A 23,012-nucleotide genomic window follows, 5' to 3' on the forward strand; every position below is an offset into this window, starting at 1 on the left:
TTGTCTGTAGGAAATGCCTGGGGTAGTTCCAATATATATAAAAAAAACAACACCTTAAAGTACCATAGAACAACATTGGCCCATAGAAGACCTAGAGGGAGAGTTCACTTTAGTAACATATCCATGTCATTATAATAGTACACATTCCAGCCAATCAGGCTGTAGCACCCTCTAGTACCTTCTCCTCGGAAGCTCAAGCCCTCAGATTTTCTACCGCACGTCGTGTAAAGGGAATCTCCCTGAGCTCTGCTCAGTTTTCTTCATCTACAAACCTTAAAAACTTCAAGAACATGTCTTCTACTAAAAAGTCTTTATTCGGGCCCTGTTCTGCCTGTGGAAAACGTTGTCTTTTCTCTGAGGACCCTCATAAAAAATGCATCTACTGCTTGTACCCGGACCATGAGGTGAGGAGTTGCAATATTTGCAGAACTTTTTCTTCAAAGACCCTAAAAGATAGAGAGCCCCATCTCCTTCTGTGGCTACGTTGGTTGAAGACCTCAGACAACCCTATGTCTGATATAGAGAGTGTGTCTTCTCGCCATTCCAAGACCTCTCTGAAGCGTGGGTCTGACACTGAGATGCCTTCTCCTTTTCTAAAAAAAAGAAGCTGCTTGTGGACGCTCCAAAATCAGTCTCCCCACGGGATCTGCCAGGCTCTACGCCTGCGGGACCTAGTTCTCTGGCGTTGCAGATCCACACTGTGCCCTCCTCCTCTAAAGCAAGTGCCAGCTCGTCGACGAGCCTGTCGACGCACCCGTCGACGACGACGAGATCCATCGACGTTATACCTACTTCGACGATGACCAGCACTCTGTCGACGATGACGTCTCCATCGACGACGATGGCCCAGGAGGTACGGCCTATCTCGTCCATTGTAAAGATTTCGTCAACGGCGAAGAAATCCGTCTCATCGACGACCCTTCCTAAGCGTCATTTGTCGATGAAAACCTCATCGACGCGTCACGTCTCGTCGACGCTACCTCTGGTCGCCTCGTCGACATCAAGTACCTAGTCGACGACTGCTTCGTCGACGCTGAAAGCTTCGACTAAATCAACATCTTCTTCGACGCCAGTGCCCTAGTCGATGAGAACCTCTGCTTCGTCGACGGCAACCACATCTTCGTCGGCGCCAGGGACATCATCGACGACGCCCTCGATGACGACTTCGATGACGAGCTCGTCGACGGCGCAATATTCTCTGGCAACTACAACCACCTTCACAGTGGTGACAGCTACTACTGTTAAACGCCCAGCTCTGCTGGTCTTGAGCCCTTTACAACTATGGTCAGGTCCACCTGCTCAACTATTTGCCTCTGCAGAGGAGGACTCTTCAGATGACTCATATGCAGATGACACCTTTCGTGCTGCAAGTAGCCCGTCCGAGCTACATATCAAATGCCGAGACGATGATGATGATGGATGATGATGATGAGTCGGAGTCACACATCTCTGTTCCAGATGACACACGTGATGATGACCATGGTGTTCCCATGGCTCAATTACCAATGACTTTGATCACAAATCTCCAACATATGCTGGAGAACTATAATCGTCGATTTCCACCTTCTTCGCAGGCCTCTCCGCTGCCTCCTTCAATACCAGCGTTCCTTCAGGTGGCACCAACCTGGCCACCAGTTCCTCAGTACCCTGGTAATGATGATGATGACGATCATATCGATACTGACCAGGATGATGATGCTGCCCTAGCAGATTGGGACACCTAGCAGATTGGGACAATTACCAGGCTCAGACTCCGTCCCCTGCTCCTACATCACCTCTGGCTTCTCCTCCAGTAGACATTGGAGGTTTTCACCTTTTGATGGCAAGGGCAGCGAAGCGTTTCTATTTGCCTATGGTCATCAGGCAAGAGGACTGTTTTCTTTATGATTTTAAAGATCAACCTCTAAAACAACCTTAGCCATCCTCGGCTGTTAAGACCGCCAAATGTGATCAGAGATTGCAGCCTTGGTTGACCTGATTCCTGAACCCTCCAGGGCGGAGGCACAAAAGATCCTGCAGGAGGGTGAGAAAATTTAATCGGAAATTATAGACTGCGCAATCGATATTTAATCTACGGGTTTCAGACCACTGGCAGGCGCTGCAGTCTTAAGAAGGCAGGGCTGACTTAAGGCTACGTCCTTTTGGCCGGAGGTGCAAGCAAAAATACTAGACTTGCCCTTCGATGGAGAGTCCCTCTTCGGCAAGCATGTAGACGATGCTTTGGAGTCCATCAAAAAGGATACGGAGACTAATAGCTCCCTAGGCTCTCTCCAATATAGGAAGCAACCATTTTGTGGAGCGCGTGGCCGGGGCACATCCTCCACTTTTCGAGGCTCCTCCCAGTACCGCTCCTATGGTGACAAAAGACAGCGTTACACCAACCAGAATCAGACTAGACAGACTGATTCCAGGCCATATAGGAGAAAATCCACCTACAGAGGAGGTAACTCCTCCAAAAAGCGATGACTTTCTAAACACCAAGCCTTATCCTGCTCTGAAGATTGGAGGTCCAATCTCCCGAAACTTTTACAATTGGTCAAAAATAACATCGGATCGTTGGGTCTTGGATGTGATTTCAAGAGGCCACGCTCTGGAATTTCTCAAGTTTCCTCCCAACCGCCCTCCAACTGGTCCTCCTCCAGCACACTTGAAAGAACTGTTTGCACAGGTTGCAGTTATGATTCAAAAAGGAGCAGTCTAAGTGGTTCCTCGATTACAACAAGGGACGGGCTTTTATTCCCGATTTTATTTTTATTTTTTTTATTTTCTCATCAAAAAGAAATCCGGAGAGTGGCGCCCAATATTAGACCTTCGAGCCCTCAGCAAGTACATCACGTCCAAAACATTTCGAATGCTGACTTTGTTGGAAATCTTACAGTTCCTAAACCCCGAGGAGTTCCTCTCCACAATCGACCTCCAAGATGCCTACTTTCATGTGCCAATACATCACAGACACAGAAAGTACCTCCGTTTCAAAGTAGATTCAAAGCACTTTCAACTCAAGGTTCTGCTTTTGGCCTTCGTTCTGCTCCGAGGGTCTTCACAAAGATCATGGCTCCGATAGCGGCTTATCTACGCCTACAGAGCATACACATGTACCCCTATTTAGAAGACTGCCTGATAAAGGCCCCAACCTTTCTCGCAGCACAACAACACACTCAGACTTGCCTATCAGTCTTCCAAAACTTGGATCTTTCCATCAACGACGAGAAATGGCGTGTCCTTCCTGGCACAGCAAAGAGTCTTTATGGGAGCATTAATAGACACAAATCTAGCAAGGGTGTTTGTTTCACTAGAGCGCCATGCTCGCATTTCCAAATTGGTGGCTCTTCTGCAATCAAGAAAGTCTGTTTCTGTCCGAATATTGAAATCCTTTCTGGGCATGACCTCGTCCTGCATACCGTTGATCCCCAACTGCAGGTTACACAGAGTAATCCAAGAAGAATTGGACAAACAATGGCAGCAGGTCTCACTGACACCTCTAATTCGGGGAGCGTTTTAATGGTGGGCTCACCCTCCCAACATCGCAACAGGACGACTGTTTCAGGACACATCCCCCACGCTTACCCATACAACGGACGCTTCCTTGGAGTGTTGGGGCGCGCACCTCGAAGGGTTGTCATTCAACGGCAAATGGACTGCGGACCAACTCAGTTGGCACATCAATCGCCTAGAACTCTTGGCCATTTTTCTCGCCCTGAAATCCTTCCCTCGGCTGGTGGAAGGAGAGTCTCTGTTGGTGCGTACGGACAACACCACCAGTATGCACTACCTCAACAAGCAATGGGGTACGAAATCTCTTCTGCTCTCCAGACAGGCACAGCAGATCTGGGAATGGGCAATTCAACATCGAGTCCATTTGACTGCAGTTCACGTACCAGGTATCTCCAACGCCCTTGCAGACTCTCTCAGCAGATCTGCCACGTACAACCCCGAGTGGGAACTCCATCGGCCAACTCTGGAGTATGTCTTTCGCATGTGGGGTCAGCCGGAACTGGATCTCTTTGTGACCCCACTAAATCGCAAATGCCTACGCTACGCAAGTTGGCATCCCCACAAATGGTCGGGTGGGAATGCATTTTCGATCAACTGGTCGAAAGAATTCGCATACGCTTTTTCGCCGATCCCTCTTATACCTCGCCTCCTACACAGAATGAGAGCGCAACCATGTCACATCCTATTAATTGCACCCAGGTGGCCGCTTCGACCATGGTTCACGGATCTTCTTCTTCTTTCCCAGTGCGATCTGATCCCTCTTCGCTCCCTGCCTCACCTTCTCACCATGAACCACGGACAGATCTGCCATCCAGATCCGGCATCTCTCCAACCTCACGCATTGAACCTGTGCACCATGAGTTCTCCCATCTAAATATCGCTCCTGACTGTAGAGAGGTCCTTGCTCATGCACATGCTCCTTAAACCATCAAAACCTATAAATTAAAACGGAAACGGTTTTGTGTTTGGTGCCACATGGAAAACATTGATCCTATGCTCGCCACCCCTGAGCAAATCATGCCTTTCTTTCTCCTTTTGGCGAAGTCGGGACTTTCACAATCCACTCTCAAAGTTTTCCTGGCTGCGCTTTCCCTCTTTCGCCATGATGGTTCCACATCTCTGTATTACTCTTGGTTCATTCGCCAGTTCTTTAAAGGTCTGTTCTGGATGTTTCCACCTATCCGGTGTCCTCCACCTTCTTGGCGCCTGAATCTGGTCTTAGCCCAGCTTCTCAAGCCTCCATTTGAACCAATTCACTCAGTGGATTTCAAATTCCTTACCTGGAAGGTTTCCCTCCTCCTCGCACATACGTCCTCCAGGCGAGTAAGCAACATACAAGCCTTTACCATCCAGCCACCTTTTCTTCAGTTTTCAAAGGACGCTGTTGTACTATGTACAAACCCTAAGTTTATACCAAAGGTTCCATCTGACTTCCACCTTAACAAACCTGTCATTCTCAAGATATTTTTCCCTCAGTCTCCCGCTGAGCGTTCTCTTCATTCCCTAGACCTGAAGCGATGCCTCAAATTCTACATCCAACGCACTGCTGCCTTTCGAAGGTCAGACCAACTCTTTGTGGCCTATGGGCGGATGCGCAAGGGACATCCGGTCACTAAACAGACCATCACTCGTTGGATTTCTTCTGCCATCTCCTTCTGCCATCAACGAGCTGGCAAGCCTCTTTCTGCTCCGGTGCGAGCACATTCGACGAGAGCAGTAGCATCCTCTACTGCCCTGTTTGCTGGAGTGCCTCTACATCAGATCTGCAGAGCGGCAACGTGGTCCAGCAGGTACACGTTCACGAGGCATTACTGTCTGGAGACCGCTAATGCTGCGGTCACTGCTGTGGGTCAAGCGGTGCTACGAAATCTCTTCAAATAAAGGTGAGCCTCTGTTGCTTCCAGCCTCCTGTCATAAAAGGTTGTCTTGTACAAATAATGCTATGTTCCAAGGTGTATTTATATGCTTGCATTTTTCATTGCCTTTTATGACTCTACTTATTGTGGCTTACTGCTTTCTATTCTTATTCAAGCATGTGAATCTATGAAAGACACCCTAATACTGGAGAAGAACAAAAGTTACTTACCAGTAAACTGTGGTTCTCCAGTATTGGTGTCTTTCATAGATTCACATGCGACCCACCCTTTCTCCCCTCAGAAGCTCTCTTCTCCTCATGTACTCTTGGTCACTCTTATGCTACGTAAATCTGAGGGCTTGAGCTTCTGAGGAGAAGGTTCTAGAGGGTGCTACAGCCTGATTGTCTGGAATGTGGACTATTATAAAGACATGGATATGTTACTAAAGTGAACTCTCCCTCTGTCTACTATGGGCCAATCTTGTTCTATGGGCCAATCTTGTTCTATGGTACTTTAAGGTGTTGTTTTTTAATATATGTTTCTTACTACTATTTTATGTACCGTGGGACTCCCACTTCGACGGGTAATTATTCAAGCATGTGAATCTATGAAAGACACCAATACTGGAGAACCACAGTTTACAGGTAAGTAACTTTTGTTCATCTACAGCTCTAAAAATGGTTGGTGTTACTGGGCTGCTATGGCAGAGAAATGGAGGAAAGATTGAGGTCCTTCAAGATCTACCACAACCCAGGGCACTAATCAGGTAGTCAGTGCGGCAATCAGTGGTTCAGAATTGGCAACAATGGGATACTACCCTTGGAGGGTCCTTGCACAGGTGGTTCTGCTTAAGGCTAATAATCTTAAAACCTGATGCACAACAGAAATTTATGAACCACCTCTTTTCCAGTTTAGCTCTTTGGATGTTGTACTGAGAATGACATGATTAAAAAAATGGGATGAGACATTAAAATCCATTGGCTTTGGAGAGAGAAAAGCCATAGTTCAGCAGATCTCAATTGATAATCATAAGCACTGAACCGCCCCGCACACGTGCCAGAGCACTTCTTTCAAAGATTCTTTTTTGTTTCATTTTCGTCGTAACTTATGGAAGGTCACACTTTCATATAATACATATTTTTGCAGACTATAAAATAGGCTGTATTGAGTTCCTTTAATTTACTTTTTTTTTAAAGGCCACACACAAAATGAAAATCGAAACTATACCAGAACAAAATAACTTTTCTTAAACACCTTGTTCACAAACCTTTATTTTAAAGGAAATGGAGTTGAAAGAATCTGAGTTATGTAGACATACAGGACTGTTGTTGCACTGTTAGTATGAGTACTGGAACTGTTCTTAAAGGCCTGCAGTCTACCAGCATCCCATTAAGCCCAGCAGGTGGCAGTTACCTCCAGTTCTCTTTTCCTGGGTCCTGGTGACAGCATCTTAAAGCACTAAGCTCGGCCTTTTTGGCTCCCCCCCCCCCACTTCAGATTTGGTACAGACCAACTTCACTCTACGTCTTTTGACATCTAGAATTTCTTTTGTCCTTTTGTTTCAGGGAAGGTTTAATTTTGTTTGCAACAAAAAAACTTCTTTAATTGCAAAGTGCTCTGCATGTGGCCGAAAAAGAAAAAATCAGAACCCCATGAACTGTGCATTTTGCCTTCCTGAGAGTCACATTTCAGACCAAGTGATCAGTGTGGTAACTTTTCTAGGCGTGCCCTGAAGGACAGCGAGAAGATTTGCCTGCATTGAAGGGAGGAGTTACGCAGACAGCAAGAAGGCGACTCATGAGTGAGGAAAGGGTCAGACCTCTACAAGTGCTCTCTCTACTTCATCTCTCTTTGAACTTCGAGATGGAGATCCAAAAATTTAAAAAAAAAGGTGACGATCCTAATTGGTCTGACTTCAAAGTAGAGATGAGATGCACTACCAACATATTAGTCGTCGAGGACTGGCCTACCTTAGAAAAGACACTGTACATGGAGAAAGATGTTCGCCATCAAGACGTACCAGTTCCTCTTTTTCAGTATGCATATTGGCTGATTGGGTTACAAAGATAAAATTGAGAAGGTTGCCTGCTGAATCGAACTCTGAATACTCAAGAGCATATTCGCTATCAAGATCATCTGTGGTAGTCATTCTGGATTCTCCTGATCAACGTTCTCTACAGCCTTTTCCTACATAACAACCAGTTTCGCCTTCAACTTCTCCTGTAACACCTGCTGCGCCACCGCCACGTCATTCTCCTTTAGAGCCCTTGGCGGTGTCACCTCCATCAAGACCACCTGTGGCACTAAGAAGGTCAAAGTCTCATATGCCTAAATCCAGATCTATTCGTAGCTCAAGGTCGACATCATTTTCATCACTTTAGATATACTTCCTTGTTCTAGATATAGATATCGAACTAGAACACCGTCCTTCTACTCAATGACACCTGTCACATGGAGGATTTTGCCTCCATTGACTGACTGTCCTCCAGCAAGAGTCTCCCCTGTTGATATTAATATTTTTCAGGGCATACTTATCTGGGGAGCAAGCCTTCTCTGCCAGTAGCTACAGCTACCACGTCTGTGAATTTCGAGACTCTTCAGCATTCATTGTCAAGACCGCTCCTTTCACTAGTATCAAGCTTATTGCAACCAGCTATGGAATTATTCCTTATACCTACATTGTCTAAAACTGCTTAATTCGGGATCCTTTCTTCCTTTGCTTACATCCTCCGCCTGATTTTTTGGTGGTCCTAGAAGCAACGAAGGTCAATGTTACTGCTCCCTCTTCCATGGTTCCACTAGACAACGAAAGCACAAAATTTGATTCAGCGGGACAAAAGAATAGTGGTACAGCAGGCACTAATGAGGTCAGCAAGTGTGAAGGCCCTTCTTCACAGCTACAACCGATCTTTATTGGACTCCCTTCAGCAATTTGTCAATGATCTGCCAGGATATCACAGAGAAGACTCCATTGAAGTTTTGAATAAGGGCATGATGGTTGCAGAGTAATTGATCATTGCAGCTGTGGACTCCTTTCTATTGGCTGCACATGGATGCTATCAGGGATTGACCACCTTGGCTAAGCCCTAATGTAGGATGTTAACAAAAGATCCTCAACTTAATATGTGGAATTCCTACAGATATGGAATTGACTCGTATGTAAGGTGAAAGGGAGACCTTGAAAGCTACTGGTTCGGACAAATAAAATGAACAAAGGACAGCCTTCTACAGACTTCTGATCGGTGTTACTACCAAAAGAGAAATCAAAGCCCTACAGTCTACAGCAACACATAACTGTTTTAACAGCAAAGGTGCCAACCAAAAGGTCTGGAAGCTGTTGCAGCAGGAAAACCTCTTCTATAGGACAACATTTTTAACTTCCCCTCTTCTGTTAAACAATCGATTGAGCGACAAGCATTTCCAACTCCCTGAAGATTGCAGTTCCATAACAAGGTAGATGGGTACTGAATATTGTTCATAATGGCTACTATCTTAAGATTTACTCATCTTACAACAGCTATACCACCAAAGAAGTCTTCCATGCAACATCTTAAAAGGATTCAATAAGTAAATGTGCTCTTTCAGAATCGCATAGTCGAGGTGGTACCGCTTTTGCAGAAAAAAAATGGTAATTTATTCCCATTATTTACTGGTAAAAAAAGGTCTAAAAACAAATTCATACCCAATGGCAAACAAATGTGTAGAAGAGTGGGCTTCTGTTGCAGTAACCACCTCCCCACAAATTTTCAGCCAGATTTCTGATGCACTTTCAGTGAGTGTGTCCTGGGTCCCTGACAATCCGGTTCCAAGGGCATGTTTTCTTTTTCTAACCTATACCATTGTTCCCACAATTGGCACAACCCTGGCCTACCTGTAAGTCCCTTGTAAGCGATACCTATGCTGCCAAGGGCCTGATAGCCAGAGAAAGTCCTCTGAGGGCTGCAGCTTGTATTGTGCCACCCTCCGAGACCTCTCACCACAAACATACGCTACTGTCCTTGCAGCCTGCATGTTTTGGTGCAGCTGAAAGTGAAGTCGACATGGCACACTTTCCTTTGTGTCAAGAAATTCACTGCCTTGAACCCCGTGGGCACTGCTAAACGAATGCATCATGGACAATTGTCAAACATATAGTGAATCTATTATTTATAAAAATTCCTATATGACTTTATATAGCCATGTTATCAGGCTGTGACCTGCCCCCATATGCAGTAGTGTCTGCAGCACAGAGTAGGTTTGGAGTACCTCGCACTGTATGTACCAGAGTTAGGAATGTGTACTTTGTTAAACAATTTTTATGTTGATTTTCTGGTACTACAATACATATTATAATTGTGACAATATCATAACGAGATCTACAGCAAGGTACACATGAGCAAGAGAAATAACAATATGGGTCACATCAGCAAATATTGGTTCAGTTCATATCAACACTGACCAATGAATCCAAATGCAATAAGCAGGTCGTAACAGACATTCCAAAACTCTGAATAATCGACAGGTAAGTGATTCGGCACCAGTAAGCGGCTACCAATAGAATTTCTCTGAGTGGTAAATGAATAAAGTATGGCGATCCCCACATAATAGGGGAGGGGACTTCAGCATCCTACAAAAAGCAGTACTCTGGAAGGCAGGGCATGGTTCTGTAAGAATACTATGTAGATGAGAGCTCAACAAAGTATTACATACAGAGTGAAACATTGGTCACAGCCCCCCTTCCAACTCATGCCCCCCCAGTTCATCAGAGAGCACCTGCAACTCATGCAGCAGTGCATCCCACTCTAGTGCAATGGGCGTCCGGTGCAAGCCTCTAGCCTCCTCTCTACAGAGGGCTACGGACTCGGCCTTTCCCCACTTTAAGATGGCTGCAAACCTTTAAGATATCCTGGAGAGGTGAGTAGCCTTCCACTTCATTGTGATAACCCTACGTGCCATGAGCACAGCTATATTTAGAAAAATATTTTCAGCTTTTCTGTGTTTTTTTTCGTCTAACCCCAGTAGACCCACTTCCATACTGCACAGGGCACCCCTCGCCATGACAGGGCATCCGCAACCCTCCCCCACAATAATTGTGCTTCTGGGCAGGTCCAGAATATGTGCACCATGTCCGCGTTCTGGGAGTCACATCTGGGACAGCTGGATTTGCTACCATATATTCTGTGCAAACTTGCAGTTGTAAGGTACACTCTTTGAAGTGTCTACTGTATATACTGGAACTTTGCATTGTGAGATCTTATGTGGCTAAAGAAGGAACTTGCTTGTCCCATTCACTGTCGGTGCGCGACCTATGTCACGTTTCCAGTGTTGTCGAAGAGGGAGTAATCTATCTTGCGGTGTGGGACCATAGCACGTGTGAAGCATGTATTTAAGCACTGTGCATTCCCCATTATGTGAACTGCGTGTACTAGGGAGTGTATCTCCGTTTCTGTGTCCGTGATCAGTGAATTGTACTGCAGTTTGAGTAGCAGAGTCCCATAATGTACGAAATGGCCCAAGAGTGGAGTTATGATCCACACTAAGCTGTTCAAATGGCATAAGGGCAGAGTTCCAAAACCACGCACCAACCCCCTCAGCCTCCTTTAATGCTATTCCCTCCTGCACAAATAGGTCCAGCAAGGGGCACATGGAACAAATGTGTATCTCTGGTGAATACGGTGTTAGGGTCGGTTTTAGCCAATGGCTTCTGACGTAGTGGGTGTACACAGTGGTCAGGAGTTTTGTGGAATGTGGTGGGTTGGGAAAATATGGAATGCTTCACGAATTTGCTTGTCATCCTTGCACAGGGGCCATGCTAATCTTCTCTGTATCATTCCAATTTTTGTATATGTGCTGCTGAATCGAGCACTTTGAAATGTGTCTTCGCTTTCGGTATGTCAGGTACTGCCCCCTAGGGAAAGCATGATCACATATAATTAGGTCCGAGGAGAGGAAGAGGCTGCCTACATAGAGGTCGCCTACCGTGGACAAGGATCGGTTGTGCCAGTTCCTCAAGTCAGCTATGGAATTGGATCCTTGGAAGCATGGCAGGCCTTTTAAGGGGAATGCAAGGACGATTGGTGGGATGCGACGCGTTAGCTAGGAGGTCTATTTAGACACTTGCGTGCAATCATGACCTGCAACGATTGTGAAGACCAATGGGTGGTTGTGGATAGGAGGAATCCCTGGAGTTAGGTCAGAGACAGGGAGCTGGATCTGTTGCAGGTTTCTCCCATATAGCGCCCAGCTAACCATCATGAGAGCCACTGAAGCCGAGGCTCGAGTTAGGCCTCAAAGGATGAGGCTCTTAGTCTGCCCCTGCCCACTGGTAACAGGAGTTTTAACAATGCGATGTGGCGGCGCTTGTTTGCCCCAAGTAACCTAGATTCAGATGCTAGAACAGATGCTCAAGGAGAACAAGCTTCTGTGATAAATCTCTCAACTTCAGTTTATCATCTTTCTCCTCTTTGTAGGAAACTGGCTCTATATATACTACACCAAAATGAGATATAATGTGTATAGAGTCCAGGTGACCCTAGAGATAGGCAGAGGTTAAAGTTAGATAGAACCTTACTCTCTATTTGTGGTAGAGTGGTCGAGCAGTAAGGCAGTATCAGAGGACAGTGTTAAGCATTTGATGTACACACTCAGTCAGCAAATGAATCCACACACTCAATAACTGAACTCTAGTCGATTTATTTATTTATTCATTCAAAGTTTTATATAGCGCGAACAAGATCCTTACAGATATCAGAGCGCTTCACAGAGACAGGGGTAGGGGCAGCAGGAATGAACAGAGATAATGGGAGCAGTATAATAATCACTAACATAGTAGGATAACAGTAACATACAGAAAACATATCAATATACAATCAGGTAAACAAGTAATATAAGACGGCACAAGTCATTGATCCCACTACAGAAGGGTTCAGGTAAACCTTGGGTGTGTGGATGGCTTATACCAATTTCTTAGGATAGGGAGAGCACTGGGTGGGGGCATCGGGAGGGTGATTCAATAAACCAAAGTGTATCATATATTGGTCGGTAGTAAGAGAGTAGCGTAGTAGTGTCACCATCAAGTAGGAGTATAGTGCCAGAAGACAAGGTGATCAGTGATACAAAGCGATGCAGAGTCTCAGATCCAGCACCTATAAAGTTCAGGAGATCTTGGCCAGAAGGATGGTTTTCACCTCTTTCTTGAAGAGTGCAGTGGAGGAGATAAGCCTGGTTTCAGGAGGGAGCGCATTCCAGATCCTGGGTGCCATGCCTGAGAAGGAGCGCTTGTATGTTTTTTCTTTCCGGAATCTACGAGGTTTCAGGAGTAGATTTTTTGTACTTCTATTGGATCTCGAACCTCCTGATATAGACAACTTTTGAGCGAGGTAGTTGGGTGCATTGTGGTGCACGGCCGAGTGTGTCATAACTGCAATTTTTAGCTGTATTCTGGCTTCAAAAGGCAGCCATTTTAGAGACTTTAAGTCTGGGGATATATGCGAATGTTTTCTTGAGCCAGTAATGAGTCTCGCGGCAGTGTTCAGGGAGGCTCTTAGGGGTGCTGTTGTGGATAGCGGGAGTCCGCTGAGGGCCACAATTCCGTAGTCTATGCGAGGGATGACTAAAGCTTGTACAGCAGTTTGGAAGTCTTTGGCAGGGAGGAAGGGTTTAAGTTTCCTCAGTGTGTTGATTTGGAAATTAGCTCCTTTTGTGGCTTTGCTAACGTGCTGTTGCATGTTGAGCTTGGCGTCGAGTGTGATGCCTAGGGATTTTGCAGAATCCACGATGGTAGGTTGGACATTGAGTGCTGTTAGGTTATTGAGCCAGGTTTGGGTGGTGGAAATTTTCGCCGGGGGTGAGATGAGTAGGAACTCAGTTTTCAGCGCATTTAGTTTGAGGTGATTATCGGCCAACCAAGATTGAGTGTTACTAAGTGTGGAATTCAGAAGTTTGATATCTTCCGGGGATTGTAGCTTTAGGTAAAGTTGTGTGTCATCGGCGTACATATGGAATTGAACATTGGATGCTTGGAGCAAGGTGGCGAGCGGTTCCATGACGAGATTGAACAGTGTGGGGGAGAGGGAGGATCCTTGTGGAACACCTAGATCTGCAGGCACAGGTGTAGATAGCACATTGTCGATCTTGAACTTCTGAGACCGGTTATGAAGGATGGAAGAAAACCATTTGAGAACAGTTCCCGATAGACCCATTCTAGTGCTTAGCAGCTCCAGTAAGTTCTCATATTTGACCGTGTCAAATGCTGAAGAGAGGTCAAGAAGGATGAGGAGGCAGGACTCATTGCGATCAAGGATTTGGAGGGCGTCATCAATTATGTGTGTCATAGCTGTTTCCGTGCTATGTTTCCCTCGGAAGCCTGATTGATGAGGGTTGAGGAGGTCAAATTGGTCAATGTGTTTTGTTAGTTGGAGTTGGACACATTTCTCCAGCAGTTTGGCCAGGGTGGGGATATTGGTGATAGGACGGTAATTGTTCAGGTCAGACGGGTCAGCTGTAGGTTTCTTGAGTATAGGCGTGACTTGCCCCACCTTGAGGGAGTCTGGAATGAGACCTTGTTGAAGGGCTCTGTTGATGATTTTGGTCCAAAGAGGGAGGAGCAAGGGGATGAAGTCTTTTACAGCGTTAGCAGGTAGGGGGTCTATGAGGTGCTTAGAGGGCTTCAAGGTGCAGAGCAGTTTGTGTATTGCTTCTTCCGAGTAGGTGTCGAAGTACAGCCATGATGCCTTGTTTTTAGGTTGAGTGTTAGACATTCTGGTGTGGTTGGGGAATCGGCTTACATCCATGATGAGGTCATTTCTTATGTTGTCGGTCTTTAGCTTAAAGAAAGCAGAGAAGGCTTCACAGTGTGGGGTGTCGCTTGTTGTGCTGTTTGATTGTAAGGGTTGTGTCTTTGTTTGAGTCTTGATTAGTTCGAACAGTTTTCTTGGCCTGTTTTTTGCTTGGTCCAACTGGCGGCTAAAGAAGTCCGACTTTGTGCGCTTTATTTTCCTAAAGTAGGCATTTCTCTTGTTCTTAAGCGTTTTTTAGATGCAGTGATGAGGGGTCAGATCTCCAGGTACGCTCTGCCATTCGCATAGTATGCCTGTCGTCATTGAGTCTGCCGTCATACCAGGGGTTAGAAATTTTGGTGGAGACTCTCTTCAGTTGCAATGGGGCGACTTCATTGACTATTGAATTCATAGTCAAAGTAGTGGTCGGTCAGTGATTGAACATCCGAGGCACCTGAAGGGGGAAGGAGGAGACTGCCGATGTGGGGAGGCAGGGTAGTGGGGTTAAGATTCTTCATGTCCCTTTTCCAGGATTTGGATTTGGTGGGTTGAGCCGGGTTAGATTTAACTTTTTCGTTGATAAAGAAGGTGATAATGTGGTGATCTGACCAGTCGCAGGGTTGGATCGCCTCCAGTTGGGTAGAGTCCTCTTTGGCGATGATGAGCTCGAGTATCGAGCCTTTGTCGTGTGTTGGTCTATCGCATATTTGGGTGAGGTCAAGCGCATTAAGGAAAGTTTTGAGACTATTCACCACTGTGTCTTTCTGATCGTTCCAGTGGGGATTAAAGTCACCCAGGTAGACTTGGGTGATCTGCTGACCGGCATTGGATGTGATCGTGTCCATGAGTTGTTGGGTGAATGAGGTTGTCACCAGGCGGGTGATAGATGAGATGTAAAGCACAAACTTGTTTGCCCTCGCTGGTGATATCGAGGCAGAGGAGTTCACAGGAAGTAAGGGAGGGGGAGGTGGCTTTAGTAACGGAGAGGTTGCTCCTAAAAATGCATGCAATTCCCCCGCCCGTCTTGCCAGGCCTGTCCAGTCTAATGATGTGATAATTGGGGGGGACTAGTATGTCCATTATCGGGGTAGAGGCTTCAGTAAGCCACGTTTCAGTCAGAATGGCTAGGTCCAGATCCATTGCTGAGACGAGATCAGCGATGTCGGAGGAGTGGCTCTGGGCCGATCTGCAATTGAGTAGGATGCATTTGAGTTTGGTAGTGAGAAGGGTGGTCGAGCCTTCTAGAGAGAGGGGGACTTTTCTGAGGTTGTTAGGGACGGAACCTCTGTTGCTAAGGGTTGGGAGCCTCAGAGGATTTGAGAGAATTGTGGGTATGGGGATGTGTGTGTTGGATATGTGTTTTACCGGACCTGGGCCATAAGAGCGTAGGAGAGAGCATAGGTCGCGGTCCGACAGTGAGTTGAGGACACGGCGGGGGCGGTGGGAGTTATTGCGAACGGGGATAGTCGGACAGCGCGGGGGTCGTTGGAGGCGAGGGTATGTAGGGAGGGTGCGTCGTTTGTAGGGTAGTGGGATGGTGGGAGGTAGACTGGGCTGTGAGAAGAGGAGGTCTTTGATTGCGTGGAGATCTTTTTTGACTTGTAGGAGATCCTCTTTGACTTGTTGGAGGGTGGATAAAGTCAGGTCAAGAGGTGGATTGGAGATGGGGTTGGTGGTGAGAGCCATTGGTGAATGGTTGAGTAGTGAGCTGGAAAGCGGGCAGGGTGTCGAGGGGGGGGGGGATATGCTAGCGTTGTTGGAAGGTTCTATGGTGATAATGAGTGGGATGGCATTCGAAGTGTGGGCGGGTTTGTGGGCGAGGGGTGTGGGTGAAGTAGGGGGAGAGTGGGAGGCATAGGTAGTGTCGTCAGTGGGAGACGGTGCCGGTGAGTTGAAGAGTGAGTGAAGGCTGAAGACAGTGGGGGTGGCAGGAAGGTAGTGGGGGCTGAGAATGGGAGGGGAGAGAGGGGGGGATGCTAAGGTAAGGGAGGCGGTATGTTCTGTGTGACTGGTTGGGAGGGTGGGGGTGTCGTGAGTGCGAGTGGGGAGGGAGCTGGGGAGGGAGAGGGATCTGCCGTGGGGGTAGGGAAGGGGGGGGGGAGATAAACTCCGGACGGTGGTGTGTTCAGAAGCGTCCATGGGGGGTGTAGCGTGGGGGGAAGGGGGCGTGGGGGTATCGAGGATGTGGGTGTATCGAGGATGTAAGGGGGGGCGTGTACTCACGTGGGGACTGAGAGTGGGGGGAACAAAGGGTGGGATTTGTCATTGTGCGTGCCGTTCTGGTGCTGATCTAGGTAGGAGGTGTTGTGGGTGGGGGTTATGTCAGGGGAGAGAGGGATGAGAGAGGTATGAGTGGGGGTCAAAGGGGTATTGTTAGAGGGGCGGCTAGTGTATGAGGGGGAGAGATTTGTGACTGCGCTTGGGGAGTGTGGGGCGGTAACAGCAGGTGGGCGATTGACTAGGGTGCTGGGGGTAGAGGTGAGGTGCGTGTGGATCCGACGCTGAGCTATGTTAGAAGTGTTGTGGGTGGGGGCTGCGACGTCAGGGGTGATAGTGCTGGTGGAGTTCTGGGTGGAGGTCCGCAGCTTCGAAAGGTGCTCTTTGAACTTGGGGAACAGGTTGTCTAGTAGTTCCAGGTTCTTGTCTGTGGATTGAATTAGGACAATCCCGTTATTGTAGATAGTAATGGTGGTTCTGCCAGGGAAGAGTTGGGAAGGTGTGATGGAGAGAGTTAGGCCATGAGCTGTTTTCCTGGTGGTGGAGACGGTGAGTAGGGTTAGGAACGCTTTTCTCCATTGGGCTGTGCGTGAGGTGTGGAAGATGATATCAATGTTCAGGGCTCCATTGCCCGGTGAGAAGTAGGTGTCGGCAAAGGGTGTTTCAGGGTGCGACCTCAAGAAGTTATGTTTAAAGCGTTTAGCGGCTTTTTTGGTGAGAGTGGAAGGGTAGTTGATTCTATATGTGTGCTTACCGATGAGCTCCATGTTAGGATGGCTGTAACGTTGGGTGTGGGAGAAAAGACAACAATAAAACTGTCAGCCGTTGGTTACAGGGCACAGGAGTGACACTAGTGAGTGGCCAAAAGTAGCCAAAAGTATAAGAGGTAGCAGTCGGTGCAATCCAGGAACAAACAGTGCATAGGTGCAGCTTACACAATGTACAATATATGAGAGGTAGCAATCAGCTTACACCATGTACAATATATGAGAGGTAGCAACCAGTTAGGTGGAGCCAAATCGACACATCATAATGTAAGAGGTAGCAACGGTGTAGAAAGTGGCTGGGTGCAGCTTACATGACTAAACGAAGTAAATGAGGTAGTAATCAGTGCATCATAGTGGTAAAGTGAGATGGAAGTAGCTTACAATAATGAACCAAATAAATGAGGTAGCGATCAGTGAATGATAGGGATAAAAGTGAGATAGGTGCAGCTTACCACATATACAGTATACAAATAGGGCTAAACTACTAATGAATTACTAGATCCAATATAGGTGCAAACAAATTACTGCACTAACAAGTATGGCACTAATGAGCAGCCGGTAGAATATGAGGTAGCAATCAGTGCACTGTCGATGAGGAAAAGTGAAAATGGGTGTAGGTTACATAAGGTGTAGAATACCAATAGTAATATAATACTGCAGTAAAAGACAGTCCAATTGTTTTTGTATAAGAAAAAATACTATTTTATTTTTAGAACCAAGCAAGCCTGGCACAGGTAATCAATTTCAGTAGTAAGTTGCTTAATGTAGAACAGTTTGAAAATGCAATAGAATTTGTACTTTGTTTGATTTACAGGGGATGCAGTAGGTTGCAACACTTAGCAAATACAGTACATTGGAATCAGGCTTTTTCAGTAATTTGCAGGTAATTTACTTTTCTCGTTGCTTTTCTAACTCAGTGCTGGATACCTAGATTCAGCACTGGGACATTTCCTGAGAACAGGTAAGTAAATATGTTTTAGTTAGTCGCATGATTTTTAAAGATTATCTTTAAGTGGAGTGGTGTGGCTCTCTGGTTAGAGGCGGCAGACTCGGAAGCAGAGGACGGCCCGGGACCAGGGTTCAATTCCCAACGCGGCAGGGTCGTGAACCAGGGTCAGCGGACTTGATAATTCTTGTCTCGGTGCCTACTCTAACCAGGGATCACACTCGGCAACTCTGGGCATTGGCTTGCCTCATCGCCACAACGGCCCCCCACAAACGCCGGGGAGGCCTGGCTTCACCTTGGAGATACCCAGGAGGGAACATCTCACAGGGAAAGCCAGGACGGGTTCCCCAGCGGTCTATAGCGCCAGGACGCCTCCGGGTAGCAGTGCGCTTTACAAGACACACACATTTACATTTACATTTTAGATTTCAAAACTCCACACCTGGTTGTTTTTTGGAAGAAAAACAGTGCATTGAAATGAATAGGCTTTTTCAGTAAATTACAGGTAAGTTACTTTGTACATTACTTTTCTTACTCAGTGCTGGATACTTGGATTCGGCACTGGGACATTTCCTGTAAACAGGTAAGTAAATCTGTTTTGGTCATTTCTGCGATTTTTAAAGAATATTTTTAGATTTCAAAACTCCACATATAAACATTTTTGGGAAGAAAATTGTCAATGTTATCCTAAGGAGGATAAACAGGTTATCTGTTCACAGGTAAGTAATCGACTGTGGGAGTTAAGGTTCTAGGGTTAGACTCAGGGGTTCCCCAGGGTCAGTGATGCACTTATGTTTCACCCTCAGCTGCACTAGGGCGGCCAGGTGTAGAATGTTGAGGCCCAATGTTATCCAATGGGGGATAGGGGGGTCTCCGGTTTGTGGCTGCTGGAAAAAAAGGCCACTGGGTTGTGGGAGCAAAGGTCCTAGGGTTTACGTCCGGCCAAATAGGGAACCAAATTAGCACCACAGGTGCACCCTCAGCGGCACTAGGGCGGTCAGGTGCAGGGTGCCGTTTTGAGGTTGGGTGCCGTTTTGAGGTTGGGTGCCTTGTTTTCAATGGAGAACCTCCGGTTAGAAGAAACACTGCAGGCTCGGGGATGAGGATCTTCTGAGTGCAACCACCACTTCGAGGGGTAAGTTGGGATGTCTTGGATTAGTTGGGCACCGTCGCTTTGGGAACACAAGGTGCTGGGGTGCCTTGGGACGTCTGAAAAGTCTTACCCGCTCTGGTTGCAGTAGAGGGGATCTTCTGGATTGAGACTGTGGGCATTGACTGGAGGCAGGGCAGGAGTCACCGGATCTCGGGTCAGGATCGCCGGGGTGACCTCCTCGTGGTGTTTTTCCGCTCGGGCTGGGTTCACCGAGTGCAGAGTGAGCTGGATTCGCGGGATCCGGCTGGAGCCAGAAGCTGCAGTTTGAACAAGTCCAGTGTTCATGGGAGACACAGTCTTGGAAGTGAAGGCAGGCAGGCAGGCAGGCAGGCAGGTCCTCCGGGGATTTTGAGTTTGCTGGCTGCAGAACACACCCGGATTTAGCAGGAGCAGGTTCGAGGGGAGACAGGCCTGTAGGGCTGGGGCCAAGTCAGTAGGCGTCGTCCTCTTGTTAGCTCTGCAAGGCTCTTCGTCCTTCTTGTCTTCTTGTTGTCAGGATGGATCTGTGGAAGCAAGGTTCAGGGTGCCCCCTAAATACTAAATTTAAGGGTGTTACAGGTAGGTAAAGGGCAGGGACCAATGGGTCCCTTCTCTGGGGTGGGTACAACCCCTATTCTGCCACTCTCGAGTGGGAGGGAGCAGGAGCCTGTCCCTGGTTGGCTGGGTCCCCCTCATCCTCATGATGGCGGAGACTCGAGGTTGTGCTTCACCTCACCTCCCCTACCTGAGGGGTGGAGTTGGCAGAGGTGGGCACACCTCTTAACCTCACTTGTTTTTCATGCTGATTCTCCCGCCCAAAGTGGGGGATAGAACCAGTGGGGACCAGTTGCTGAAAGCATCAAGTGGTCTGGGGAAGCTCACAAAGGCGGCATGCCTTTGAAGCTTTCCCTTTGTGAACCCTGCCCATCCTATGGGAGGTGACTTGGCACCTCGTCCCAAGATGTGCATTGTTTCAGGTCCCCTAGAGCAGCAGGCTCTCGACCCAGGGGTCCAGAAACATGTCTGTGATGGCAGCCTAAGCAGCCACTCAGTTGGGACACTAGAGATGGGTTGGTTTTGAGGAGGCATCTCTGAGATGCCCTCTGTGTGCAATTTACATTAAGTCCCACACTGGCATCAGTGTGGGTTTAATGTGCTGAGAAGTTTGATACCAAACTAGTGTAGCCATTATGGTGCTGTGGAGTTCGTAATGACAAACCCCCAGCACCATATACTCTTAATGGCAGCACTGCCCTTACAATGCCCAAGAATGGACTTGGGCACTGTAGGGGCACATGACCTTGTGCCCTCACCACTGGCTTAGTGCACCCAGCTTGAGGGGTGGCTGATCAAGGCCAGGGCAGTGCTCTGTAGGCATGGCACACAGGGATGTGTGCCATGTCGACTTTTCACTTTGTTCTGCACCAAGACACGCAGCCTGCAAGGCAGTGTGTGGGTGTAAAGGTATAGCACCTCTAAGGGTGGCACAATAAGTGCTGCTGCCCTTGGAGCTCTCCCCTAGTCACAATGCCCTGGGTACCTGTGGTACCATTTACCAAGGGCTGACCTGTGACCAGAGATGCCAATTGGCTTATTTTTAGGGAAAGAACACAGGCCCTGGGAACCTGATTGGCAGGTACCCAGGGCACAACAATAAAAAGTGCACCAGTAGGCTGGCAAAAAGTGGGGGGTTACTGCAACAGAAACCCACTTTCCTACACTATTCCACTGCCTTTTTAAGGGATTGGTTTGCCATTCTATTCAGCACTCATGATTATCAATAGAAATCTCCTGAAGGAGAGGGAAAGGCCTCATACCTGTAATCCTAGTTCTCCTTCGTGGGATTCTCCATTGAAATCATTAGCTATCCTCCCTTCTCCCAGGTAGAAGGGAGATACAAGTCATTCTAAATTTCTGTAAACTTTGTCCCTATTGCTCTGTTTAAAAACAAACAAGAAAATAATAAATACCTGAAATATTTACCATCTGATGGGCATGGTGGGATATTGGAGGGGTATGAGCCCTCAAAGGTGCAGTGTTAGTTTTCATACTAGCATAGCTGTAGCCTATATGTCCCAACCACCCTACGGCCTATTCCTTCATACCTTTTTCCTTTGACAAAGGTTTGACTGAGGCTTTTTAAGGTAAACTTACCTTGTTCCAAGTAAATTTCAGATTTTTAAATTACTTTTTATTATTTAACCTTTTAAAAAGAAAATTAAAGGAATTGATCAATTTAGCCTTTTTCATAGGCTGCAAAAAAAATACAATTATGTAAAAATGTGGCCTTAAAGTAAGGTGAAGATGTACACTGAGGAAGTTTGGTTATAAGAAGTGCTCTAGGATCCTGAGCGCGTGTAGGACTATTTGTGGTTATGATTTCAAATTGAAATTTCCCTGAAGGAGAACTAGGATTACAGGTAAGAAACATTTCCTTTAATATCCTAGCATAGATCTGCCCAAAAAATCAAAGTTGACACAGCACCAAACTTTGCTTCCTGTGACTTGTACCACATGTGTACCTGAATGCAGTCAATCCCACTCATTAAAACTACATTTGACCCTGAACGCAAACATTTGCCAAACGCAGGATAGCACCTGTTTTCTCACATACTGTCTTAGATATTTTTATGAAGTTTAATTTCAATATCCTCAATCTTATGACTAGTTGTTTGAAGTTGGATTCTGTTGCCACCTATCCCCATTTTTAACATCGCCTTGTGTTTATTTGCATTCTGTTTAAAGAGATTGCTGCTCTGGCAGATGAATTTGCCAAGGAACTAGTACCTGATGAAGGATGCGAGTACGATGAGCTGATAGAAATAGACTTGAACCAGGTGAGCATTTTAGCTTTACCTTGGGCTGTGGCCAGCTACGTAGTGAAAATCTGTTTTTTCTAAAGTAGTCATTAAATCAATCTGCCTACATGTTATTGTAGTAGAAGTTCTTTAAAGGTGCTGTCAGACTGGCAATTAAAAGATTCATGCATAATGATAGCCTCCGGTCTCGTAATGAAATTATTTGACTAAGGCAGTCTTCCCAACTTTTTTTGTACTTGAGCACCACAAATCTTTTGTGGCCTTGTAGTTTACCACAACGTTGAACCCTATCTTCTGGAGCAAGTACCTGCATTCACCAGGCTTTGCGGATTTGTCCGCTTTTTCACCTAAGTTTTTCATTGCAATACCTATGAAGCTATAGCAAAGAAGCTGCAATAGGTAGCACATTTTAGAACAAAAGCACTATGTTTTTATAGCTGATCTTGGAATATGAGGTGTAGATCTTATGACAGTCTACATTGTGAGGTGTGAGGTAATACATTTAATTTTTTGGCAGCATGAAAAGTTCTTTGTCATGAAGAAGTATGAGGGGCACGTAGTCTAAAGTAGAGTTGGCAGAGAATCGGGTGAAGGGCTTGGGCTTTAATGGGTAGCTAATCCTCCAATGTAAGGGAGATATATATGCCCAGTATCATTAAATCTAGTGCTGCTTCCTCTTTATAATGTCCGGTGCCACGATACAAATTGATCCAATGTTATTTAAGCTGCTTTTTATGTCTCGCTGAGCCAGCGCATGTTCTGCTCTGCGAGAAATTTAGTGAGTGGCTTTTGAAAGTGCTATCCACAGGCTTTTGCTGGCCTCCAGCTTGTATTCACGATGGTGTGCACACGCACAGCTGCCATCTGAGTTTCTGTAAGGGCTCCTCTGCTCGCACTACCTTCTCCCTTCTCCCCCTCCCTCCTGGTCAGCTTTATTCATGCTCCTCTGTTTGCACTACCACATCCCTTCTCCCCCTCCCTCCTAGTCAGCTTCATTCAGGCTCCTCTGCTTGCACTACCCCCT

General features: G+C 46.7%; 1 protein-coding gene and 1 non-coding gene across 2 annotated transcripts in view; one reads left to right on the plus strand and one right to left on the minus strand.

The window, feature by feature from the left end:
- Positions 1–23,012, plus strand: part of ACO2 (aconitase 2) — a 352,074-nt gene that overhangs the window by 133,562 nt on the left and 195,500 nt on the right. The window contains exon 8 of the mRNA XM_078683141.1: positions 21,915–22,006. Within this exon, the coding sequence (XP_078539267.1) occupies positions 21,915–22,006 (92 nt within the window). The remainder of the gene's footprint in view (positions 1–21,914; positions 22,007–23,012) is intronic.
- Positions 11,090–11,196, minus strand: LOC144780390 (U6 spliceosomal RNA). Its single transcript, XR_013600742.1, has one exon. It is a non-coding gene; the product is annotated as a U6 spliceosomal RNA (small nuclear RNA).

Source organism: Lissotriton helveticus, chromosome 1_1 (genome assembly GCF_964261635.1).
Source record: "Lissotriton helveticus chromosome 1_1, aLisHel1.1, whole genome shotgun sequence".
Taxonomy (NCBI): domain Eukaryota; kingdom Metazoa; phylum Chordata; class Amphibia; order Caudata; family Salamandridae; genus Lissotriton; species Lissotriton helveticus.